The sequence below is a fragment of the Marmota flaviventris genome, chromosome 15, assembly GCF_047511675.1.
Source record: "Marmota flaviventris isolate mMarFla1 chromosome 15, mMarFla1.hap1, whole genome shotgun sequence".
In the NCBI taxonomy this organism is placed as follows: Eukaryota; Metazoa; Chordata; class Mammalia; order Rodentia; family Sciuridae; genus Marmota; species Marmota flaviventris.
Window position 1 is genome coordinate 37,834,578 of NC_092512.1, and position 25,020 is coordinate 37,859,597.

The following is a 25,020-nucleotide window of genomic DNA, read 5'->3' on the forward strand; positions in this document are numbered from 1 at the left end:
ATAAAAAGTCATTATAGCCTTTCTATCCTCCTGACATGTGCATCCGTCCTTTCTCCCTATCTGTTCCTCAGACGTAAATAGTTTTTCCTCAGATGTGAGCGGTTTTTCTTCCGTCTCACTCATCTCCAGGGACAGGCAACTTAAAACAAAAGTGAAGCAAAATAAAAGAGGAATCTTAAAATGGCTACCCATCCTCTCGCCCTGCCCTCAGGGGTGAGCAGTTTCACTTACCCTCAGTCGCTCCCCGTGCGAGCCACCAAATGCTGCAGTCTGGCTGGGCACAATCAGGAGCCACTTGTCAAAAGAAACTAACTTTATTTTTAGAACCACACACGCCAAACAAAACAGCCTCTCAGGAAAAACCCTCAGAGCCTCAACTGCCACCACCGGCTTTCCACAAGCCTCTCTTTCCCCCACAAGCTTCTCTCCACCTCCCACAATCCTCTTGCTCTTGAGGCCGATTGGCTGGGTCACGTGGGCGGAGCCAAAAAAGTCCCCCAATGAGCAGCTCCGTGGTCTGAAAGGGCAGGGAATCAGCCCAATGAGCATCACCGCAGAGGAGCCAATCAGCTAGATGTTGCTGGGGCCGCTGTGAGCCAATCATCAGCCGGCAGCTGGAAGTTTGCTGGCAGCTGGAAGTTTGCTGGGGCCCCTTCGGCTGTGGCTCTCAACAGTTATTGAGTTCTATAGTTTCTTTATTCTGCTTTTGTCTGGAGGATCTGTCCAATGGAGAGAGCGGTGTGTTGAAGTCACCCATAATTATTGTGTTGTGGTCTATTTGACTCTTGGACTTGAGGAGAGTTTGTTTTATGAACGTTGCAGCACCATTGTTTGGTACATACATATTGATAATTGTTATGTCTTGTTGGTGGATGGTTCCTTTTAACAGTATATAGTGTTCTTCTTTATTCCTTTTGATTAACTTAGGTTTGAAGTTGATTTTATTCGATATGAGTATGGCCACTCCTGCTTGCTTCCGAGGACCATGTGAATGGTATGATTTTTACCAACCTTTCACCTTCAGCCTGTGTATGTCTTTTCCTATCATATGAGTCTCCTGATGGCAGCATATTGTTGGATTTGTTTTTTTAATCCAGGTTACTAGCCTGTGTCTCTTGATTGGTGAATTTAAGCCATTAACATTTAGGGTTACTATTGATGTATGGTTTGTACTTCCAGTCATGCTTATTTATTTATTTATTTATTTTAATATGGCTAGTTTTTCCTCTTTGGTTATTTTTCCCCCCCTTTACTGAGTTACCTCCCACTGTTAGTTTTGAGTGCTGTTTTTCAGTTCCTCTTCTTGTAGTGTTTTGCTCAAAATGCCTTGCAGTGCTGGTTTTCTGGCTGCGAATTCTTTTAACTTTTGTTTATCGTGAAATATTTTAATTTCATTGTCAAATCTGAAGCTTAATTTTGCCGGATACAGTATTCTTGGTTGGAATCCATTATTTTTCAGTGTTTGAAATATGTTGTTCCAGGATCTTCTTGCTTTCAACGTCTGTGATGAAAAATCAGCCGTTAACCTAATTGGTTTACCCCTGAATGTAATCTGCCTCCTTTCTCTCGTAGATTTTAATATTCTCTCCTTGTTCTGTATGTTGGATATCTTCATAATTATGTGTCTTGGAGTTTGTCTATTACGGTTTTGTATGTTTGGGGTCCTGTAGGCTTCCAGGATTTGGCAATCCATTCCATCTTTCATATCTGGGAAGTTTTCTAAGATTATTTCATTCAATAGATTGTTCATTCCTTTAGTTTGAACCTCTATACCTTCTTCTATCCCAATGACTCTCAAGTTTGGTTTTTTTATGACATCCCATATCTCTTGGATGGATTGCTCGTGATTTCTTAGCATCCTTTCTGTGTTGACTATATTCTTTTCAAGTTGATAAACTTTGTCTTCATTATCTGATGTTCTGATTTGTATTTGATCTAGTCTATTTGTAATATTCTCGTTTGAGTTTTTAATTTGGTTTATGGTTTCCTGCATTTCTAGGATTACTGTTTGATTTTTTTTTAGGATCTCTATCTCCTGGTAGAGTTCCTTCTTTGTAATTTGAATTTGCTTATGCAATTTGTTTTCAAAGTATTCTTTCATTGTTTCGACTTGCTGTCTCATCTCTAAGATTCCATTCCATCTGAGTTAGGTATGCCTTGAGTTCTTTCTCTGTCCATTTTTCTGATGCCTCTAGGTTCTCCTGTGAATTTAAGTTGTCCTGCATTGTTTGTAATCCTTTTTTCACTTGTTTTTTCATGGTGCTCACGTTACTTTCCAACTCTGTTTGACTGCTGTGTTTCTGTTTTCTCCTTTTAATTTGTTTTGGTTTTTATAGTTCCAATATCTCTCCTTTGTGTTGGGAGACAATGTTTAGAGATGTTGTATTTAATTGTGATTTAAGGTAAATTCATTAGGTTCATTAAAGGCCTACAGATTTTGATGGCATATAGAGAATTGAGGTTTGAACTTAGGATTTTATGTTAAGGTCGGGCGATTTGATGGTATGGAGGTTAGTATATGTTAGCTTCTTTGGGGGGTTGCTCAAATGCAGGCGGATATTAACAAGAGAATAGACAGGAGTACTTGTGGATAGTTAAGGGCTTAGGCGGACTTTAGTCCGACTCGTAGTATTCATCTATTTGCATTTAGTAAATTATACGTAATCTGGGTGGTCATGCTTAAGATTAAAGATGGGGAAAAGGCAAGGAAGCAAACCAAGAAAGAGAGAGGGAGAAAAGAAAGAAAGAGAAAAGAATAGAAAAGAAAAAGAAATGATAAAAAAATAATAAAATGCAGTAAAGTAAAAATTACAATTAAAAAAATAATTAAAAAAATTAAAATTAAAAAATTAAAAAAATTTAAAAAAAAGGCACTGTTAGGCTTCTATTTTCTTCGCTTCCAGTAGGTGGTGCTCTGCCTTCTGGGCCAAGATTTTGCCCTCCGGCTGTAGGAAACAATCCGTGTGAGGCCGCTCCCTCCTCCCCACCCTGGTGTCTCTCAAAACCTGTTAGCTTAGGTTTATTCCTGGACTCTAGTCTCCTCGCATCTCCTGCCAGACAGGCCTTCCCCAGTGTGATACCTCTCTGCAGTTCAAGCTATACTCTGGGCCTGCAGTTTCCTGGATGTGGCTCGAGGGTATTGGGAACCCGCCCCTTATTGTTTTGATTCCCTCCGATAGCCCCTCCTCCGAGAGTTGGCGAGACAGGTTTCCTTTTCGCCGCTGGTGGGAGGGGGGAGTTGGAGGTCAGGTACCTTTACCTTTCCCCACGCCTCTATTCACGCTTACTCTGATATTCATGCCCCCGGAAAGCCGGGGAGAGATTTTATGCGATTTCCCCGCTGTATGTGAGAAGGGCTAAATGTCACACACCTGTTCTATCGCTATACTTGCTGCGATCTGTCGGAAACTGGAGATGGTGATGTCAGCCCTCCAAGATGGTGGCTGCTGGCTTCCTCGGTGGGTTGTCCAGTGTGGAGGACAGACCTGGACTGTTTCTCTCCCTCGTCTCAAACCCAGAACTCAGCCTGGAATTTTGCTGGAAATTCCTAACAAGATAGCTTTTGGCCGTTTTAACTCGTTATTCACCTGCGCAGTGACGCGGTACATGGGGGCGATGCACTCTATTCGCCGTCATCTTCCTGCAACACTATTAATGGTGGGGACCAGTGTTATATAAGCCAATTAATGCTAAAAGATGGTAAAGAACATAATTAATAGAAAAGTGATAGGAAGGTAGAAAGAGTTTCCAGTTTCAAAAAGTGAACTGAGAGAATTCAGAAGAGATGTAGGATCTGATGGTCATAAGAAAAGACAAGAAAGAAGTAGCAAAGTGAAAGAACCTAGAATTTGACTGTTAGCAGAGGAAAAGAGAGAAAGAGAAAAGATAAATGAAAAACAATGCAAAACAAAACCAAAATATGCTAATCAAAAGCCCTAACTTTCAAAAGGCAAGAAAAATAGCTACATTTTAAAAATATGAAAATTTAAAATGATAAAGAGAAACAAATATATGTATATCTGTTCATTCATCAGTCAGCACAATAAACACACACACAAAAACAATAAAAATAAAAGAAAAAAAGAAAGAAATCTTAATGAAAAGGAATTGTTTACACGTGGGTCGTCAAAATAGTCAATGAGAATAGATAATCACTGTCTGTGTGACTGTCTTTCTGTTTCTTCTTGAGTTATGTAATGAGTGGGAGAGCAAGGGCTGAGGGTTGTTAAACCCTCCCTCTTTTTGTGTTGCTCACCAAGTTGCCAGTTGGAGTTAAAAAATTCTCAGCTTTCCTTCTTTCCAGTAAAGGTAGGAAGAGATGGGAAGTACTGTCAGCTGAAATTTTCCCTGCACAGTCCAGGCCAATGTATTTTTATGTTGGGGTGCTGCAGAGTTCTGTGAGTGGAGTTCTTTTTTTTTGTGTGTGTGTTCTTTGTAGATATACATGACAGAAGAGTGCATTTTGACATATATACATGGATTATAATTTATTCTAATTAGGCTCTGTGAGTGGAGTTCTGATAGTGGTGCTGGGTCTAATTAGGCTTCAGGGGTTTTGTTGGGTTCTGATTGATCTGGAAAGATTAGATCAACACATCCTAGGGACTGGCAATTGCAGATCTCTTCTGGGAATTTGGATCTCAGGAGCCCTCCAAAGGATTCTATTCATGAGGCAGGGGAGCCAGTACTTCATCACCTCTCCTGCCCATGAACACAGACTTTCCAGGCTTCTTGGTCTTAGACTCTGAGTGTATTCATACTCCTGTTCAGATTCTCAACCTACTTCAGCTGGTCTTTTGAGCCACCAGACTCAGGGGAAAATGAGTTAGGCTCTGTTTTGCTTTTCCAACTTAAACCCACCTGGGTATATGTTCTCTGTGCTTGTTACTCTCATTCTTCTGAGTATACCCTAGGTCCTGTGGCAGATACATGTGAGGATTGTGTAAAATCTTTGCTTGGATCTCTTAGCTTCCATAGCAGCAGCTGCAGCATGGCCACCTCAGGATGGCCCCCACTTCAGCTCTCTATAGCCAGTTGGGAAAATGGGGCACTCATTATGCCCAGTGTATAGTGCAGCCTCTGGATCAGCTAAGGGCATGCAGCTCTTCTGATCTCGGGGTCTCTGTACTAAATCTATCTGTTTGTTGTGTTTCTCTGTGTTTTTCCTTCTTCTGTGCTGAACCAGTGCCGCTACCGGTGCTGCTGCAATAGGCTTGAGTTCAATATATTCTTTCTTCTTTGTTTAATGTACCCAAATTTCTGAGTGTCCAAGACACTCTGACTGTCCAGTATTGAGTTTTAGTGCAATCTCTCTTTGACCCACCTTGCAGAGTTGCAGTAATCCTACTTGAATCTCAGGTCACAGAGAGACTAGGAATGCAGCCTTACCCTAGCTCCCCATCTTGAATCTCTAGACTACTTTTAATTATGAGAATTTTTTGAACTACAAAGATTTTTAAAAGTAGACAATACAAAAATTATTTTAAATTAAACTGTAACTGAAGAGATCATTTAAACACCAGAAAGAGAAAGAGGAAATAAAGACACAATGACATAAAACATGAATTGTTTACCAAAATAAATCATGTGTTTTCACTTGGTAAATGCCCCAGAGACACTCTTTTTGACTAAGTTAAATTAGGCAATTGACATATCAATTGTTTTACATACTGAGAAAATAAGATCTGTGGACTAATAGAAAATATTCATTGTATTTACTGGATTAATTTGGGGGAACCTATGATTTGTTTGTTTAAAGTGAGCCAGAGTATGAGCTTGCTTTGAAGCAAACTTTATAACTCCTGAGGAAGGATGTAGTGATTAGGTTACTTTTCACTTACTAGTAAAGAGAATTGTTAATAATAATGCTGCCTCCATAACTGTGGTTCAACTTGAGTTGTTTTTTTTTTAAGTTTGAAGGACATGAAGCATTTTTGATTTCTGAGGCACAATTGTCAATTTTTGTTTTTTGAAAATTTAAGAGATGGCTTTTTAATTCTGATAGGACTGTGCTCTTTTTCTGGTACATAATATCTTTGCACTTCATTTTTTCTCCCTGCTCATTAGCCTCCTCCCTTTAAAAAAAAATCACACACACACACACACACACACACACACACACACTCACACACATTCATTCACACAGATGCCAATGGACCTTTATTTTATTTATTTATATGAGGTATTGAGAATTGAACCCAGTGCCTCACACATACTAGGCAAGTGCTCTCCCACTGCGCTGTGACCCCAGTCTCCACCCTCACCCCATATTTTTATTTCTGTCTCTGACTGATGTTATTGTTCAACCATTCTTTTTTCAATATTTTTAACTTTCTTATCTCATTGTTCTTCTATAGCACCTGCCTGGTAAAGTTCTAACTCTGGACAGATTACTCTCTTTGCCTACATTGGGATTTTGGATCAACAGTAAAGAAAGTACACCATCTCAAAGATTGTCATTTTATAATTGTGGTCTCTTACCTTCAACAGGGCCTGCATTTCTATTTAGTAATCCTGCTAACCTTTGTGAGGTTAAGGTCTTTCTTTCTTCTCTGTACTCTGGCTATTTAAAATATAGTCATATATCTTCAAATGTGAGATTTTTAACTTCCTTACAACAGATAAAATAATTCTCTTACTTCATAAAACAATACAAACCAATATATGAAAGAACCCCTCAGCTGGCTCCCACCAACCTATAGTCTTATCTGTAACTCTGCCTATCCTTTCGTACTATTATAATCTTGAGAGGTGTTCTTAACAACTCTGAGGTTAAAGCAGTTTCATCACATATGCTTTGGACATATGTTTATTCATTGTCTCAGGGACAGGGTTTACTCATTGTCTCTTTTGTCATCTTGTAGCTTCACCCTTCTTGTACTTTACTAATTCATCCCAAATATCATTTAAACTTGCTCAAACATTTCATGTGTGGGTTTTTTTGTTGTTGTTGTTTTGCTGTAATCTTTCTCAAATGCATGTCTGCACAATTACTATCCTTTCCAGAATCCTTAATTGTAGAGTGATTCATAATCTCTACTTCTTCACTTATCCACTGTCCCAAGCCATTGCCTGCCACGACCTGTGCTGCTGTTAATTCAGAAACTGGCGAGGGGTGATGGGGAATTAAGGAAAACATACAAACATTTAGAGAGAAAAGCAAGATCATATGGGAGACTGAACTCTGATTGAGAACAGTGACCCAAAGCTGGACCCACACGTTTATTATATATGTTTTATATAGGTTTATTATATAGGTTTTATATATTATCACTGTCAGGCCTGTTGCAGTTAGAGTCATGTGTCACTCAGTAGCAGTGTGACCTTCAGCATTACAATTTTTTTAACGTTTATTTTTTAGTTGCAGTTGGACACAATACTTTTCTTTCTTTCTTTTTGATTTTTCTTTCTTTCTTTCTTTTTGATTTTTCTTTCTTTCTTTCTTTTCTTTCTTGTGCTGAGGATTGAAGCCAGGACCTTGCAATTGCTAGGCAAGCACTCACTGCTAGGCAAGCACTCTACTGCTGAGCCACAACCACAGCCCTCAGCATTACAATTAAAAAAATTTTAAACAGAGCTTGATTCAAACAATTTGTGGGGGTCTATCTCCCCCTTTTTGTTTTTGTAATTGTAACTTAATGGACAAGTGAGCTCATTCTACAATGGCCTGGCCTTGAGGATTATAAGGGATACCTGTTTAGTGATCAATATGATTTTATTACAAAACTGTGGAAAAGGAGACCTGGTATAAGTCAGAGAATTATCAGTTTTAACTTCTGGAGGATGGTCTAGCTCTGTAGCTAAGTGGCTAAGCAGTTGGAAGTGACTTGATGTATAGTTTTTTACTTGGCCAGAAAAATTAGCAAAAGTCACCTGCCAGGCATGTGGATTAGCCCAACTAATCCTTTTATACTCTTAATATACAAATCAAACCTGATAGAATCTTAACTCTTTTTTAAAAAATATTTTTGTAGAATGCCTTTATTTTATTTATTTTTATGTGGTGCTAAGGATTGAACCCAGTGCCTCACATGTGCTAGGAAAGCGCTCTGTCACTGAGCCACATCCCCAGCCTGAATCTTAACTCTTAACAACCTTGTTTTTGGTGAAGACATAGAAACAAAGAAAATGAAAGTCTCATTTGTGCTGAATCTAATTTACTTATTTTTAACTACATAAGCCAAGATGCAAATCTATATAGTTAACAGTGCTAGTCTTTTTTTTTTTTGCTAAAGAAAAATCCTAAAAGTAATCGATGTTACATCTTAGGCATTTTATAGAAACCAACACTTTATTGTCTAACCATGTAGAAAAACGTGAGTTAGTAATTTTGAAGACATCTTTATTTTTTATCTATTTACCCAGTCCAAACTGAACTTTTTTTTTAAGCCACATAAACCAAAAAATATTTGGATCCATTTCTTATTTAAATTTTTATTTATGAGTGCTCATTTATATGCCAATTTTGATACCATGTACACGATATATAGACTGAAGCACATATGTAGACTCAATGACATAATACACAGGTGTGCACACATACACAAAATAAACAGGAAACAAAGATTTTATAACTTTTTATAAAAAAAGTAGGTAGGAGACAATGTTATAGATGTTATTTAAGTCTTTATTAGATTTAACCTGTTTGAAATTAATATAGAGCTCATCAGACTTTTATATTATGACTTAAATATAGGGCAGGCCTGTACAGTTGGAAATGCCAGGATGATCACTGAAAGCAAAGGTTCAAACAGCTAACATTTGTCCTTGATGGCTATCAGATCTACCCCCAACATCACCATGTCTATGTCCTTTTTAGGATTTAGTAAAAAGAATTTTTTTTATTGTATTTCAAAGGTAACCCTAGAAAAATTGGTCTCTGAACAAAGACAAAGTGTAAACATGGATCAGAAAAATGCATTGATTTAGGAGCACAAGATTAAATGTGAATTCGCCATAAAACCATTAACTCAAAAATAGAGAATTTTAAAAAACAGGAGTTCTAGAAAAAATTACAGACCACAATACTTTAGTAAAAGATCATGTAGAACACCTTTATCAAATCAAAGTGCACTTTTAGCTTAGTTTAGAGTCAGTTCACTCTGTTTTTCTCTTTGCTATAGCATTTAGGGAGGAATTTGTTAGGAAAGTGGTGTGGCAGAATACTAGAGGTAAACAAGATCAGTAGCCAAGCTGAAGTGGCTTGAATTTAAAGGGGACAATTTTTCTCCTTTTGTCTTAACTGATTTTTCTATAATTCTTGTAATCTTGAAAGCTGTGTAATTTACATCTTAAGTCTAGGAGAGATAAGAGATCTAAAGAAACTAAGAAGCAAGGAGGGCTATTTTTAAAAAATATATTTTTTGGTTGTAGATGGACACAATACCTTTAATTTATTTTTATGTGGTGCTGAGGATTGAACCTAGTACCTCATACATGCAAGGCAAGCGCTGTGCCACTGAGCGACAATCCCAGCCCCATGGCTATTGTTAAAACTGTTTCTTCTTTTGTAAAATTATTCTCTTAACGTGTGGTGCTATAGTTTATGTTTTGTCTGGAGACTCTGTTGCAGCAGTGACAAAGTGCTGATCTGTATACTCATAATTTTAATTTTGTCCTGGTTAGACTCCCTGCCTTCAGTTCCTGTTTACTCGAAGGAGGCAAGGGCTCCAGTGGGGGAGGGATAGGTGCTGTCAGCAGCGGACTTGTTGTTAACAGTTTATAACCATTATAGGTGTTTTTAAGGCCAGGAATCATGTCAGAAGCCGGCCATATCATACTTTCTTTTTTTTTTTTTTAATATTCTTTTTAGTTGTTGATAGACCTTTATTTTTTTATATGCAGTGCTGAGAATCAAACCCAGTGCCTCACACATGCCTGGCAAACGGGCCACCACTGAATCACAACCCCAATCTCCTGTATCACACTTTCATGAGATGGGTTGAGAGAGTCTCACACAAAAGACCATAAAGTAAAAGTAGCCACAGGTGCCTTGTTTGTGTCTTCAGCTGTATACCTATCATGCGGGTTTTTACTAAGTCTCTTCTATGTCTCTATATTTCTTTAGGAAAGCAGGGCTTAATTTTAGTAACAAATTTTAAAATCTGTGACAACTGTGTCTTCCTTGATTTAAGCAAAGCAACACAGAGATCCCTTTCTTTGGATTCTATATGTTCCATGTTTTACACCTGACTGTACTGTGCTACTTTCCCAAAATGACTGTGTTCTTCAGAATTGTCCCCTCATCTAATCATCAAAGAGAAGTTCCCCTGTGTCTGGTCCTTGTTTGGGTGCCCTTTTACCAGCGAGGGGCAATGGAGGATTAAGAAAAACCCATAAACATTTAGAGAGAAAGTGGGATACTGAACTCTGATTGAGAACAGTGACCCAGACCTGGCTCCACATGTTATTTATATCAGTTTTATCATCAAAAGTTTATTTATGAGAAAGTTTCTGCAAAGCAGGCAGGCTTGTAGGTCACAGCATGGATGAGACATTAGGGTTATCATGCTATGCTCAGAATCTTCTATCCCAAGGAGTCAGCATCTGAGTTTCAAGGTCAGAACTGATATCCCTGGGTGTTTGCCCAGAGAGACCCAGGGCCCTTGGCATAGTAACTGGCAAATGTTAACCCTGTACTTTTGCACAGGGAGAATTCCAGTGCAAGTACACCACAACAATAAGGCTATCAGACACCTTGATCCACATCACTGCTTCCCACAATTACTGTCTAGTTTCCGCCTTCACAGCTCCACTAAATTGTTCTTGCTGTCATCACCAGTAATTTCCTTACCACTAAGTCTAGATACTTTTTTGCGGAGTTAATTTTATTGAGGTACAATATACATAAAACAAATGCTCCTTCTGATGAGCAGTAATGATTTTATCATAGTTTGTTTATTCATTTACCAGTTGGTGGACTTTGGATTTTTTTTTCTTTTCAGTTTTTAGTTGTTAGGAATAAGGTCCTGTGAAGATTTGTGTCTTTGGTTAAGATGTATTTTTGTTTTCCTTGGATAAACACCTAGGAGTGGAAATCTTTGGTTGTATAACTTTAGAAGAAATGCTAACACTTCTCTAGAGTAGCTATTTACTTTTGCATTTCCAACAGCCACATATAAGAGATCTTCTACTTCCATATCCTTGCTGAGAATTGGTCTTTAATTTTAGCCATGTTAGTGTATGTATAACAGTGATTTTGAGTCCTTGTCCAGTCTTAGTGTCAGAATAATGCTGTCTTCACAAATTGAATATGGAAATCTTTCCTTCTCTTGAATTCTTAGGAAAAATTTGAGGAGGACTGATGTTAATTTTCCTTCAAATTTTCAATAGAATTCTCCAGTGAATATAACTCTCTTGGGGCTTTGTTGAAAGTTTTTGATTACTGTTTCAATCTCTTTAATAATTACAGGACTTTTCATATGTAATTTTTTTTCTTCATGATTACATGATTTAGTCTTGGTAGATTATATATTTCTAGGAATTTATCCAATTCTTCTAGGTTATCTAATTTGTTGATGGATAGTTCTTTTTAAAAATTTTTAATTTTTTTTGGTACTGGGGATTGAACTTGGGAGCACTCAACCATTGAGCCACATCCCAGCCCTATTTTGTATTTTATTTAGAGACAGGGTTTCACAGAGTTATTTAGTATCATGCCATTGCTGAGGCTGGCTTTGAACCTGTGATCCTCCTGTCTCAGCCTCCCAAGCTGCTGGGATTACAGGTGTGCCCCACCGTGCCCAGCTCGGATAGTTCTTAATATTATCCTTTCCTGCGTGCAATTAGTTGTATTGCTCCCAATTTAGTTATTTGAGTTTTCTGTTTTTTTTTTTTTTTCTTAGTCTCACTAGGGGTGGGTTAATTTTTTTTTTTTTAAACAAAAACTAACTCTTGGTTGAATTTATTTTTTTCTGTTTTCTATTTCATTTATATCTTCTTTCATCTTCATTATTACCTTCCTTTTTTTCTTATTAAGTTTAATTTTTAAAGTAAGTTTGTTTATTCATTTTTCATGTGTTTACTGCTATAACATTTCCTCTTTGTATTGCTTTAGCTCCATCTCATAAGCTTAGGTATGATGTGTTTTCATTTTTATTTGTATTGAGATTTTTCTTAAATCTTAGTGATTTTCTCCTTGTTGGTTGTATAAGAGATTAAGATTGAGTTGTATCAGTTTTAGATATTTGTGGATTTTTCTGTTTCTTGCTGGTATTGATTTCTGGTTTCATTCCATGGTGATGATACTTTGCATAATTAGAGTCATCTTAAACTGTTTTTTGGTTTAACCTGTATGAAATATGATATGTCAAGAGCTTTGTAATGTTTTGAACAACCAATAAAAAAAAAATAAAAAAAAATAAACCACAAAAAACAAAACAAAACAAAACAAAACAAAAAAAGAAAAAGACATTACGGCTGCTGGAATTTTGGCTCTGCAAAAATTAACTGTGTAATCTTAGACAAGTCACTCAATTAGCTGCCTAGAAAAAGGAAGACACAAGATACTTAGTCTAGATGTGTCTTTCCTTAAATTTGTATGTTGAAATCCTAACCCTCAAGGTGATGATATTAGGAGGTGATTAGATCCTGATCATCCCCATAATGGAATTAGTGCTCTTATAAAAGAGGTTCCAACAAGCTCCCTTGCCTCCTCCATCTACCCTGGGAAGAAGCAAGAAGATGCCATTCTGTGAATCTGAAAGTACACTCTCCCAAGACACCAAATCTTTTGGGCTTTTAATCTTGGGACTTCCAGCCCTCAGAACTATGAGAAATACTTTTTAAAAAAAATATTTATTTTTTAGGTGTAGATGGACACAACACAATGCCTTTATTTTTATGTGGTGCTGAGGATCGAACCCGGGCCCCCCATGCTAGGCAAGTGCTCTACCACTGAGCCACAATCCCAGCCTGAGAAATAAATTTTTATTTGAACATATACTTTTTGTTCTGTCACCAAGATGGCTCTCAGTGACTAATAGGCAGGTAGCATACACAGCATATGTACATTGGATAAAGGGATGATTCGCAGTCTGGAAGTGAAAATTCTTCACTTCAGTCTGGAGGTGAAATTCTTCATGCTACTGAGAGTAGTGTGTAATTCAAAACTTATGAATTGATTATTTTTGGACTTTTTCATTTAACATGTTTGTATTCCTGTTGACCTTGGGTAACTGAAGCTGTGGAAAGCAATATGATATGGAGAGGGACTACTATACATATACATATTTATATAACTTACAATTAAAATATATGATGTAATCAGCAATTTTAATAATTACTATAAGATTATAATAATGATTTTGAAATTATTATTATGATTATGCTTATATGCTTGTTTGTCAGTAAGGTCAATGTGCTGCATGATGATGTGTCAGTCAGTGACATACTGTATATGTCACGGCAGTCCCACAGGAGTATAACAGAGATGAAAAATTTCTATTTCTTAGTGACATTATAGACACTGTGACCTCATAGTACAACACATTATTCACGTGTTTGTGGCAATGCTTGAGTAAACAAATTGTTGTACACTAACTGTATAAAAATGTAATAACATACAAATGTTTAGTATACAATACTTGTTAATGAAAATAAACGATTATGTTACCAGTTTATGTATTTACTATACTATACTTTTATTACTTTATTTATTTTTTACTTTTTATTTTTTTGGCACCAGGGGTTGAACTCAGGGACACTCAACCACTGAGCCACATCCCCAGCCCTGTTTTGTATTTTATTTAGAGACAGCTCCTGGGATTATAGGCATGCACCACTGCGCCCGGCTTTTATTTTAGAGTATACTTCTACTTATAAAAAGAAGTTTAGCGTAAAACTGTATGCCATATTATACTGACAGCAACCTCATGTCTCCTGTTGACCATGTCTCTTGATTATATCATTTTCCGATGTTGTTTTATTCATCATGGCTCAAGTAGTAATAAGTCATACCATTTATATGTATGACTAAATGATCTCTATGTTTAATAGTCTCTGCTATCTGTTTGTGTAGGACACTCTATGAATTTCGTACTGTGATGAAATTGCCTAGTGATACATTTCTCAGAATGTATCTCCATTGTTAAGTGACACATGATGCTATATTGTTAAGTGGAAATAATAGAAAAAAATAGTATGTATGTTCAAAAGGAGTAGAATTAAAAATACATATTCATATTTATATTAAAGTTTCATAAAAACTAATAAAAAGATTATGTTTTGGGATGTTTCTAGGTACACGAGAAACAGTGTAGAAGGAGAATGTTCACTGTATACCTTTTTATATTTATTGATTTTTAAGCCATCTGATTATATTGCCTATTAAAAACAAAAAAATATTTTAAGAGGTCTTAAGGAAAACATTTCTTTTTTTTTCCTTTTCAGTAAGCTAAAAAAGCTAAGTGAAGACAGTTTGACTAAGCAGCCTGAAGAAGTTTTTGATGTATTAGAGAAGCTTGGAGAAGGGTAAGTATAAAAAATATGAAAGTAATATTTAGATAATTATATAACTGTTATAAAAACTATATTAATCTTTCAAGTAGAGTATATTGTTTGAATTGACTGTGTATAACAAGTATATCTGGCAATTAATATGGAATTTTAAAGATCAGATTGTGTTAGACTATGTAATAGTATCTTTCAGAGAAGCTGTTCGTGTGTGTGTGTGTGTGTGTGTATGTGTGTGAGAAAAGCTAGAAGTGTGCTTTTAAGTGATTTCCAAAAAGATTTATTAGTTCATCTCATAGGCATGCTCATTAATATGCTTGAACAATTTTGACTTTGTTAGGCAAGTGACATCGGTCCAACTCTTTGGCACAGTTAGGGCCATTTATTTGGGAAAAGGTAAATAGTAGATATGAATGGAGTGTCTTTTTAAAAAAATGTTTTCCATTGTAGTTGTACACAATACCTGTATTTCATTTATTCATTTTTATGTGGTAGTGAGGATCAAACCCAGTGCCTCACACATGCGAAGCAAGTGCTCTACCACTGAGCCACAACTTCAGATCATGAATTGAGTGTCTTGATGAAGAATCAGTATGTGTATGCGGAGGAATAATTAGCATGATTTCAAAATAATAGTAGAGAAACATACAGCATTTTTTTTTTATACTGGGGATTGAACCTAGGTGCACATTACCATTGAGCTACATCCCCAACCCTTTAAGATTTTAAAAAAAATATATTTGAGACAGACTCTTGCTAAGTTGCTGAGAGCCTCCCTAAATTGCTGAGACTGGCCTTGAGCTTGGGTTCCTCCTGCCACAGCCTCCTGAGTAGCTGGGATTACAGGCATGTGCCACTGTGCCTAGCTAATATATTGCATTTTGAGCATAGAGAAAAGAGGGTAGTATTTAATGGAATGATAAAATGTAAGAAAGCCTGTAAAATAATAAAAGGTACAAAACAGTATGAATATCAGCTTAAATTAGCAAGAACTAGGAAAATGAAGTAAAGGGAAAAATATAAAATAATAAACTAAACATAAGATGTAAGGAAAAAATTAGTGTATTTTCACTGAATGTTAATTCTCATTGTAACAGTTTGCTAAAGGATAAACTGTTGGAAAATTAAAAATGTAAAACCTAGCTAGCTTTATGTTCTGAGCTCCATGTAAAACAAAAAATGGAAATAAGAAGATATTTCCTGTAAAAATCACTTAAGAGAGGTATGCATGAATAAAAAACAAAGAAGGAGTGTCAAAATTTATATTAGATAACTTAAAGTTAAATGGTTCCTGCTAAATAAAAAGGGACATTAGGTAATGAAATCAAGGACAATTTATAACAAAACTTTTGTGTCACATAACACAGCAGGTAAACTTACGATAGAAAAGCTATTAGTAATATCAGGAGGATCTAATAAAACTATAATTGTATAGGATATTTCAGTGTATTTCTTCCTGAATTGGACAGATATAATAGGAAAAGAAGATACAGCGATATTTAATGTTATTGCCTGTAAGATGGATTATATATGGATTATATATATTACATTTATATGTGTGTATATATGCATATATATGTCTGTATGTGTGTATATGTATATATACACATATGTAAATTAATGTGAGAATCTATCTGTCTCCACATTGCATTTTTCCTTTTTGGGGTATGTTTGTAGACTGAAAAAAAAATGACAAATTTTATATATAGGTATTTTCCAGGTCATATTTTCTGATTATAGTATATTACATTAGAAATAAGTAATTATGAAATGACAGAAATTTCACTAATTGGCAATTAGTTTGTACAGTGTGATGAATATCAGAAGCTCAACAGTAAGCCACTGTGCATCTTATGTCTGCCAGTGTATTTGATACAAACACATCTAGAGAATAATGATTTCTTCTTTTTGCATTCAGCTTTCATGCATGTTTTTCTCACTGGCAGATATTTAACTAGGAACCATTCAGGGAAGGAGATTCTGGGAAATGGAGTTCCCAGCTTTTCTTTTGCAGTGCTGAAGAGTCCTTAGAAAGGAGTGATGTTATTGCTTATTTGATAATAGAATATCTACCACTGAATTCTATGTTAGTTTTTGAGGAAATATGCATATAAATGCCTTTTCAAGGAAGATATATATATATATATATATATATACATATATATATATATATGTATATATATATATATATATATACATATATATATATATATGTATATATATATATATATATATATATATATATATATATACATATACATATACATATATACACACATACCCCTATCCAAAAGTGACTTTGAGTATAAAATTGCATGAGAGTACTTCGGAGGGGCTAAAGAAACAGGAGATGGGATCAAATTCATTTTGTTTAAATAGTTGGTTTACTACTTGTCATTTTTTCACTTGTTTTGAAAGATTGTAAGTTTGAAAGTGATTTTGCATAGGTTCCCAATGTTAGGAAACATCACAGATCTGCCTATGACTTGTTGTTTTTTCTCTCCTGTGGAAATGATGTAGTGTGAAGACCATGATTTTTGGAATCAGAAAGTCTTTGAATTTTGAATTTGCTAGTTACTGGTATCTGATTCTGTTTCCCCATCTTTTGATGATGATGATATTATTTTTTTCATAATTGGGAGGGATGAATTTGATAATACATGTAAAACATCTACCATAGTACCTGGTATCTGCCAATAAGAACTCAGCAAATGGTAGTATTTTTTATCCTTATTTTCTGTTTCATACTAAATTAAAAATGAGTTGTTCTCTTATTTTTTTTTACTTTTTAAAACATATGAATTTTTTTTTTGGTGGTGGTTGTTCTTTTAGGGTTCCGGGGATTGAACTCAGGAGCACTTGACCACTGAGCCACATCCTCAGCTCTATTTTTTATTAAATTTAGAGACAGGGTCTCATTGAGTTGCTTCGTGAGACAGGGTCTCACGAAGTAGCACTTCGCCTTTGCTGAGGCTGGCTTTGAACTCATGTTCCTCCTGCCTCAGCCTCCAGAGCCACTGGGATTACAGTTGTGTGCTGCTGTGCCTGGCTTAAAACACGTGAATATTTAGTTGGCAGAGTTTCAGGAGTTGAAACAGAGGCTATTTTTCAGCAAGTGACCATTAAATACTATCTCATTTATCTGTGAGTATGTGTTCTTTCTCTTGGGGAAAAAACAGTGAAAGGAGCTGAGGAGACCTTGGGTTGGTATTGGTAACTCAGGGAGAATCAGAAGACTGAAGATCTCCTGCTTCTCTTAACTTTGGCTGAGGGTTTCAGATGCTCTTAAGTACTGCGAATAGAGGTGGGACTTGATATTCTGGGGATTATTTTGCTTAACATTACCCTTTGTCCTAACTTGAGACTTTGAATATTTTAATATACTTTTCATTCTTTTTAATTTCCATTTATATCTTCTTAATGCTGCATTTGAGTTGACAAACCGTAAGTCTTTTTCTTTCATTCATAAAAAATTGCAACTCATTTTATTAATTTGATGACTGTAAATTTATAACTGAAGCAATAAATCTAATTCATTAACTTTTCTTGTTTACTTTTGGTTTTTAGCATTTAAATAGTGTTTTTAAGCTAGAAAACACTACAAAGATTCAAGTAGACTTAATAGCTATGGTGTTTGCTGGGAAAAAAATAACATCTTGGTTTTTTTAGGTCTTATGGAAGTGTTTTTAAAGCAATACATAAGGAATCTGGTCAAGTTGTCGCAATTAAACAGGTACCTGTTGAATCAGACCTTCAGGAAATAATCAAAGAAATTTCCATAATGCAACAATGTGACAGGTATGAAGAAATTTTATTGTTTTGCTTATCTTCATTTTCATGAATTTTATGAATAATATACAATAATGTATTTCTTTGGATACGATATTTTTCCCCCTGACATCCCATTGGAAGTGAGATTGGGGAAGGTGAAGACATTTTTTAGGATTGTCTTTTGGATTTATAGTTCTTTGCTTGTAAAGTATAAATATTATAGCCTTGAGAAACTTGTAATGAAGAAAATACTCAAGCAATTTTCCTATTACAGGAAAAATTTATGGATGAAAAAGAGTTTTTGATGTTAATATTATGTAAATATTTTAAACAAATTAAAAACAGTCCTATTTTATGTAAATATAATTCATTCAGTAAGTGTTTACTATGTACCTATTTGATCAGGTACTGTGCCAGGATCTAGGAATACCAAAAGAACTAAGGTCATTTTTTCTTGAAGGATTGGTAGTCTAGTTGGAAGGACAGATATATAAGTAAAAGTTCTAATAGCATAGTCACACACAGCACTGACTGATGTGTGGAGTTTATGTGAGAACAAGAAGGCAGGGCACCTTCCTTTAGCCAGTGGAGTTAGGAAGTCTGGAATGCTGAAGAAGAGTTAATTTGATGAAGTAATGAAGGGGTGAGAGATTAAAGAGAATTAAAGGTAGAGAGAAAAAAACAGCTCACGGGGCTGTGCTGTTTTGATAACACGTAGAATTAATTATTGGAGTAGGAAATATGCAGGAGAGATTGGTATGAAATGAGATTGAAAAGTAAACGGAGCTGATGATAAAAGGTCCTATATGCAGTGTTAAATAGCATGTTCTTTATTCTTTAAAGGATGTAGAGTGTGTAAATTAGGATGTTGTTTAGCCTGTAGTTAATTAATCAAAGAGAGACATGTTATTCTCCTTTAACAAACAGTTTGAAGGTAGGATTGTATAGCAGCAATAAGATAATAGCTGTGTTTCAGGATGCTTTTCTATACTTTTTACTCTTAGCCTATGATATTTGTCTTTGTGTTTTTATTATCTCATGGCTATAAGAGGTCTGCTCCAGACCAAGCCTAATGTTTATATTCCAGACAGGTAGTAGAAAGGAAGAAGGGGTAAAGAACTTTCCTAGAGGGCTGGGGCTGTAGCTCAGTGGCAGAGAGCTTGCCTAGAATGCGTGAGGCATTGGGTTCAATCCTCAGTACCACATAAAAATAAACAAATAAAATAAAGGCATTCTGTACAAAAAAAAAAATAAATAAAAATAAAAAGAAAAGAAAATAACTTTCCTAGAAGCCCTCAGCTTATGTCTCTTGTTAGAATTATCTCACATGGTGACTTAGAGCTGGTAGACTTAGGGGAGTCTGGATACATTGTCACTCTCGTATCATATAAGAGATCCATGGAATATGTTCTCTATTAAAAGTGTATAAGATCAAAAACCAAAGGTCAAATGTTTTATCTGGTATATGGTTGCTGATCCATGATTTGGGGTGGTGGGGGGCTAGGAAAGAATGGAGAAACTTTGGATTAGGCAGAGGTCATGGGGGCAGGGGTGTAGGGGTGGGAAGGATAGTGGAATGAGGTGGATATTATTACCATATGCACATGTATGATTGTGTGAATGGTGTGACTCTGCATCCTGTACAGCCAGAGAAATGAGAAGTTGTGTTCCATCTGTGTACAATGAGTTGAAATGCTATCATGTAATGTATAACTAATTAGAACAAATAAAAAAATGAACAAGATCTATACAGATTGTCTCCAATTGACTATGGTTTGAATTAACAATTTTTCAACTTTACATTGGTACAAGACCAATCAGTACTTTGAATTTTGATCTTCCTGGGCTAGTGATATGCAGTACACTGATTCTGGCCCAAGTTAACAGTAGATTCTGAGCTACACTTCCTAGTCAGCCATATGGCCACAAGGGGAAACAGCTGATACTCTTTCAGTGTATTAGTTTATTGTGTTGTTAAACTCGTTCATCTTATTTGTTAAATTTTGCTTTTCTTTAGAGTAGTCTTTATATTTAGGTTATGTTAAATATTGTTCATTAAGCCTGTATAACTTGAAATTTAAGTAGTAATAAAAAATATATTCCCCAGATCAAAGCATGTAATTAAAAAGTATTTCTAAATCTTGCTATTAATTTTGTAACTTGAGGAGGATGTAGAAAAGGAAAGACTGAGTGTAGAATAGTGCTGGGTCAGTAAGGTATGCTTACTAATCACCTGGTGCTATTATTATTTTATTATTGTTAAAAATTCAGCAACTAGTAGTATACTTTATTTTTTAATTTTTATTTTGGTGGTGCTGGGGATCAAATCCAGGGTCTTGTGCGTGCTGTACGTGCACTCTATCACTAAGCTATATCCCTAGTTCCTAGTGCTATAGTTTGGAGATTTTAGGTGTCAAATATTTTACCTATTGTATATCTTTTTCTCTAATCTTTGTACATTTTGGAATTTGTCAACTCTTGTTCAGATTTTAATAATAGTATCTTATTTGTTCACTGTGCCTTTCAGTTTGCCTCCTCCAACCCATTTTCTTCCTGAACTTGGAGTGATCATTTTAAAATACAGATCGAGTCAAGCCATTGCTCTTCGTTGCCTGGATAAATTCATTTTTCTGAGGATGGCATACAAGTTGGTTCTGTTCTTAGTGCTTTATGCTTTCAGTCTCTTGCCTAAATTTCTCTCTTTTTTAATATTTATTTTTTTTAGTTACAGATGGACACAATATTTTATTTTTATGTTGTGCTGAGGATTGAACCCAGTGTTTCACTCATGGTAGGCGAGCACTCTACCTCTGAGCCACAACCTCAGTCCCCTAAGTTTCTCTTTTAAGCCCTATTTTACTTGTATTTTTCATCTTTTCACTCCTATGTTTCTTGAAGTTCATGAATCTTGGATCCTGCCACAAAGTGGTTAGCAAGTACTTGTAGTTCCTGTCTGAGCAACTCAAGCAGTCTTCACATTTGAGGTTCAATAGTCAAAATTTTAATCATCCCAGAAAGAATTTCTAATTCCTGGTGGGCTAATGGCATCATCATATATTTAGGTTTTTATTTATTTTTAGATATAGTACTGAGGATTGAACCCAGGGTCTTGCACAGGCTTGGCAAGTGCTCTACTATTGAGTTACATCTCTAGTTCTTTTAAAAAGTGGTCTCCCCTTGTGGCAACCAGAACTAGGTGTCTGGTCTAGAACTTCTGGTCCATCTAGTTAGTTTTTCAACAGCAAAACTGAAAATTATCTTGATTCCTTTTTTTTTTTTTTGGATGGTAATGATGACTTATAGTCCTTCTGAAAAGTCTTCAGTATCTTTTTTCTTCTCTTCTTTAAGAGAATTATATTTTAATTTCTTAGCATCCATTACAGTACCTAGTACTATACGTATGGATATGGTATATATGAGCAGTATAGGGAATAGCATTATAGATTGAAGGGAGGGAAATCAGGTCCTTGTTCTTATTGTACATTTAAAAATTTTTTTCTTTAAATATGTGTTAGTGCTTTCTTGATTTATGTGATTGTTATTTGAATTTCTTTAAAATTTTTTATTTATATATGACAGCAGAATGCATTACAATTCTTATTACACATATAGAGCACAATTTTTCATATCTCTGGTTGTATACATAGTATATTCACACCAATTCATGTCTCCATACCTGTACTTTGGATAATAATGATCATCACATTCCACCATCATTAATAACCACATACCCCCTCCCTTCCCTCAACCCCTCTGCCCTATCTAGAGTTCGTCTATTCCTCCCATGCTCTCTCTCCTTATCTCACTATGAGATATTAGCCTCCTTATATCAAAGAAAACATTTGGCATTTGGTTTTTTGGGATTGGCTAACTTCACTTAGCATTATCTTCTTTAACTCCATCTATTTACCTGCAAATGGCCATGATTTTATTCTCTTTTATTGCTGAGTAATATTCCATTGTGTATATATGCCACATTTTTTTATCCATTCATCTATTGAAGGGTGTCTAGGTTGGTTCCACAGTTTAGCTATTGTGAATTGTGCTGCTGTAAACATTGATGTGGCTGTGTCCCTGTAGTATGATGTTTTTAAGTCCTTTGAGTATAGACCAAGGAGATGGATAGCTGGGTCAAATGGTGGTTCCATTCCCAATTTTCCAAGAAATCTCCACACTGCTATCCATATTGACTGCACCAACTTGCAGTCCCACCAGCAGTGTATGAATGTACCTTTTCCCCCACATCCTTGCCAACACTTATTGTTGTTTGTCTTCATAATAGCTGCCATTCTGACTGGAGTGAGATAAAATCTTAGAGTGGTTTTGATTTGCATTTCTCTGATTGCTAGTGATGGATGAACATTTTTTCATGTATTTGTTGATTGATTGTATATCATTTTCTGAGATGTTTGTTGAGGTCCTTGGCCCATTTATTGATTGGGTTATTTGTTTTTTTGGTGTTTAGCTTTTTTCTTTATATACCCTAGAGATTAATGCTCTTTCTGATGTGTGAGGGGTAAAGATTTGCTTCCAAGATGTAGGTTCTCTATTCACCTCACAGATTGTTTCTTTTGCTGAGAAGAAACTTTTTAGTTTGAGTGAATCCCATTTATTGATTCTTGATTTTAATTCTTGCACCACACGAGTCTTATTAAGCAAGTTGGGACCTAATCCCACATGATGAAGATTAGCACCTACTCTTTCTTCTATTGGACACAGGGTCTTTGGTTTAATTCCTAGGTCCTTGATCCATTTTGAGTTGAGTTTTGTCCATGGTGAGAGATAGGGGTTTAATTTCATTTTGTTGCATATGGATTTCCAGATTTCCCAACACCATTTGTTGAAGAGGCTATCTTTTCTCCAGTACATGTTTTTGGCACTTAGTCTAATATAAGAAAATTTTAGTTTTGTGGGTTAATCTCTGTGTCCTCTATTCTGTACCATTGGTACAGTCTGTTTTGGTGCAAATACCATGCTGTTTTTGTTACTATTGCTTTATAGTATAGTTTGAGATAAGGTATAGTGATGCCACCTGCTTCACTCTTCCTGCTAAGGATTACTTTAGCTATTCTGGGTCTTTTATTTTTCCAGATGAATTTCATGATTGCTTTTTCTATTTCTATGAGGAATGTTGTTGGAATTTTGATCAGAATTGTGTTAGATCTGTATAGTGCTTTTGGAAGTATGGTCATTTTGATAATATTAATTCTGCCTATCCAAGAGCAAGCATCTTCTAAGGTCTTCTTTGATTTCTTTCTTTAGGGTTCTGCAATTTTCATTATATAGATCGTTCAACTCTTTCATTAAGTTGATTCCTAAGTATTTTATTTTTTTTTTTTTTGAGGCTATTGAAAATGGGGTAGTTTTCCTCATTTCCCTTTCTGAGGATTTGTCACTGATATACAGAAATGCCTTTGATTTATGGGTGTTGACTTTATATCCTGATACTTTGCTGAATTCATTTAATAGTTCTAGAAGCTTCTGGTGGAAATTTTAGGGTCTTTTAGGTAGAGAATCATATCAGCAAATATTGCCAATTTGAGTTCTTCTTTTCCTATGTGTATCCCTTTAATTTCTTACATCTGTATATTTGGTCTGGCTGGTGTTTCAAGAACTATGTTAAATAGAAGTGGTAAAAGAGGGCATCCCTGTCTTGTTTCAGTTTTTAGAGGGAATGCCTTCAATTTTTCTCCATTTAGAATGATGTTTGCATAGGGTTTAGCATAGATAGCCTTTATGATATTGAGATATGTTCCTGTTATCCCTAGTTTTTCTAGTGTTTTGAACATAAAGGGTGCTGTATTTTGTCAAATTCTTTTTCTGCATCTATTGAGATGATCATATGATTCTTTAAGTCTGTTGATGTGATGAATTACGTTTATTGATTTCCATATATTGAACTAACCTTGACTCCCTCGGATGAATCCCACTTGATTGTGGTGCACGATCTTTTGGATATATTTTTGTATTTGATTTGCCAGAATTTTATTGAGAATTTTTGCACCTATGTTCATTAGAGATATTGGTTTGAAGTTTTCTTTTTTTTGATGTGTCTTTTTCTGGTTTTGGAATAGATATTGGTTTCACAGAATGAGTTTGGAAGTGCTGCCTCTTTTTCTATTTCCTGAAATAAATTGGAGAGTATTGGTATTAGTTCTTCTTTAACGGTTGTAGAACTTGGCTGTGTATCTGTCCCGTCCTGGGCTTTTCTTGTTTGGTAGACTTTTGATGGCGTCTGCTATTTTGTCACTTGAAATTGGTTTGTTTAAATTGTGTATACCATCCTGATTCCATCTGGGCAAATCATATGACTCTAGAAGTTTGTCGATGCCTTCGATATTTTATATTTTTTGGAGTACAAGTTTTCAAAATAATTTCTAATTATCTTCTGTATTTCTGTAGTATCTGTTGTGATATTTCCTTTTTTAATCACATATGTTAGTGATTTGAGTTTTCTCTCTCCTTCTACTCGTAAGCATGGCTAAGGTCTGTCAATTTTATTTATTTTTTCAAAGAACCAACTTTTTGTTCTGTCAATTTTTTTAATTGTTTCTTTTGTTTCAGTTTCATTGATTTCAGCTTTAATTATTTCCTGTCTTCTGCTGCTTTTGGTATTGATTTGTTCTTCTTTTTTAGGGCTTTGAGATGTAGTGTTAAGTCATTTATTTGTTGATTTTTTTTCTTCTTTTAAGGAATGAACTCCATGCAATGAACTTTCCTCTTTTAATGCTTTCATAGTTTCCCAGAGATTTTGATATGTTATATCAGTGTATCATTCACTTATAAATTTTTTTTAAT

At 35.4% G+C, this 25,020-nt stretch overlaps 1 protein-coding gene across 1 annotated transcript in view; it reads left to right on the forward strand.

The window, feature by feature from the left end:
* Stk3 (serine/threonine kinase 3) overlaps window positions 1–25,020 on the forward strand; it is a 324,266-nt gene that overhangs the window by 37,123 nt on the left and 262,123 nt on the right. Inside the window, exons 2-3 of the mRNA XM_071602220.1 lie at window positions 14,389–14,469; window positions 18,121–18,249. Of these exons, the coding sequence (XP_071458321.1) occupies window positions 14,389–14,469; window positions 18,121–18,249 (210 nt within the window). The remainder of the gene's footprint in view (window positions 1–14,388; window positions 14,470–18,120; window positions 18,250–25,020) is intronic.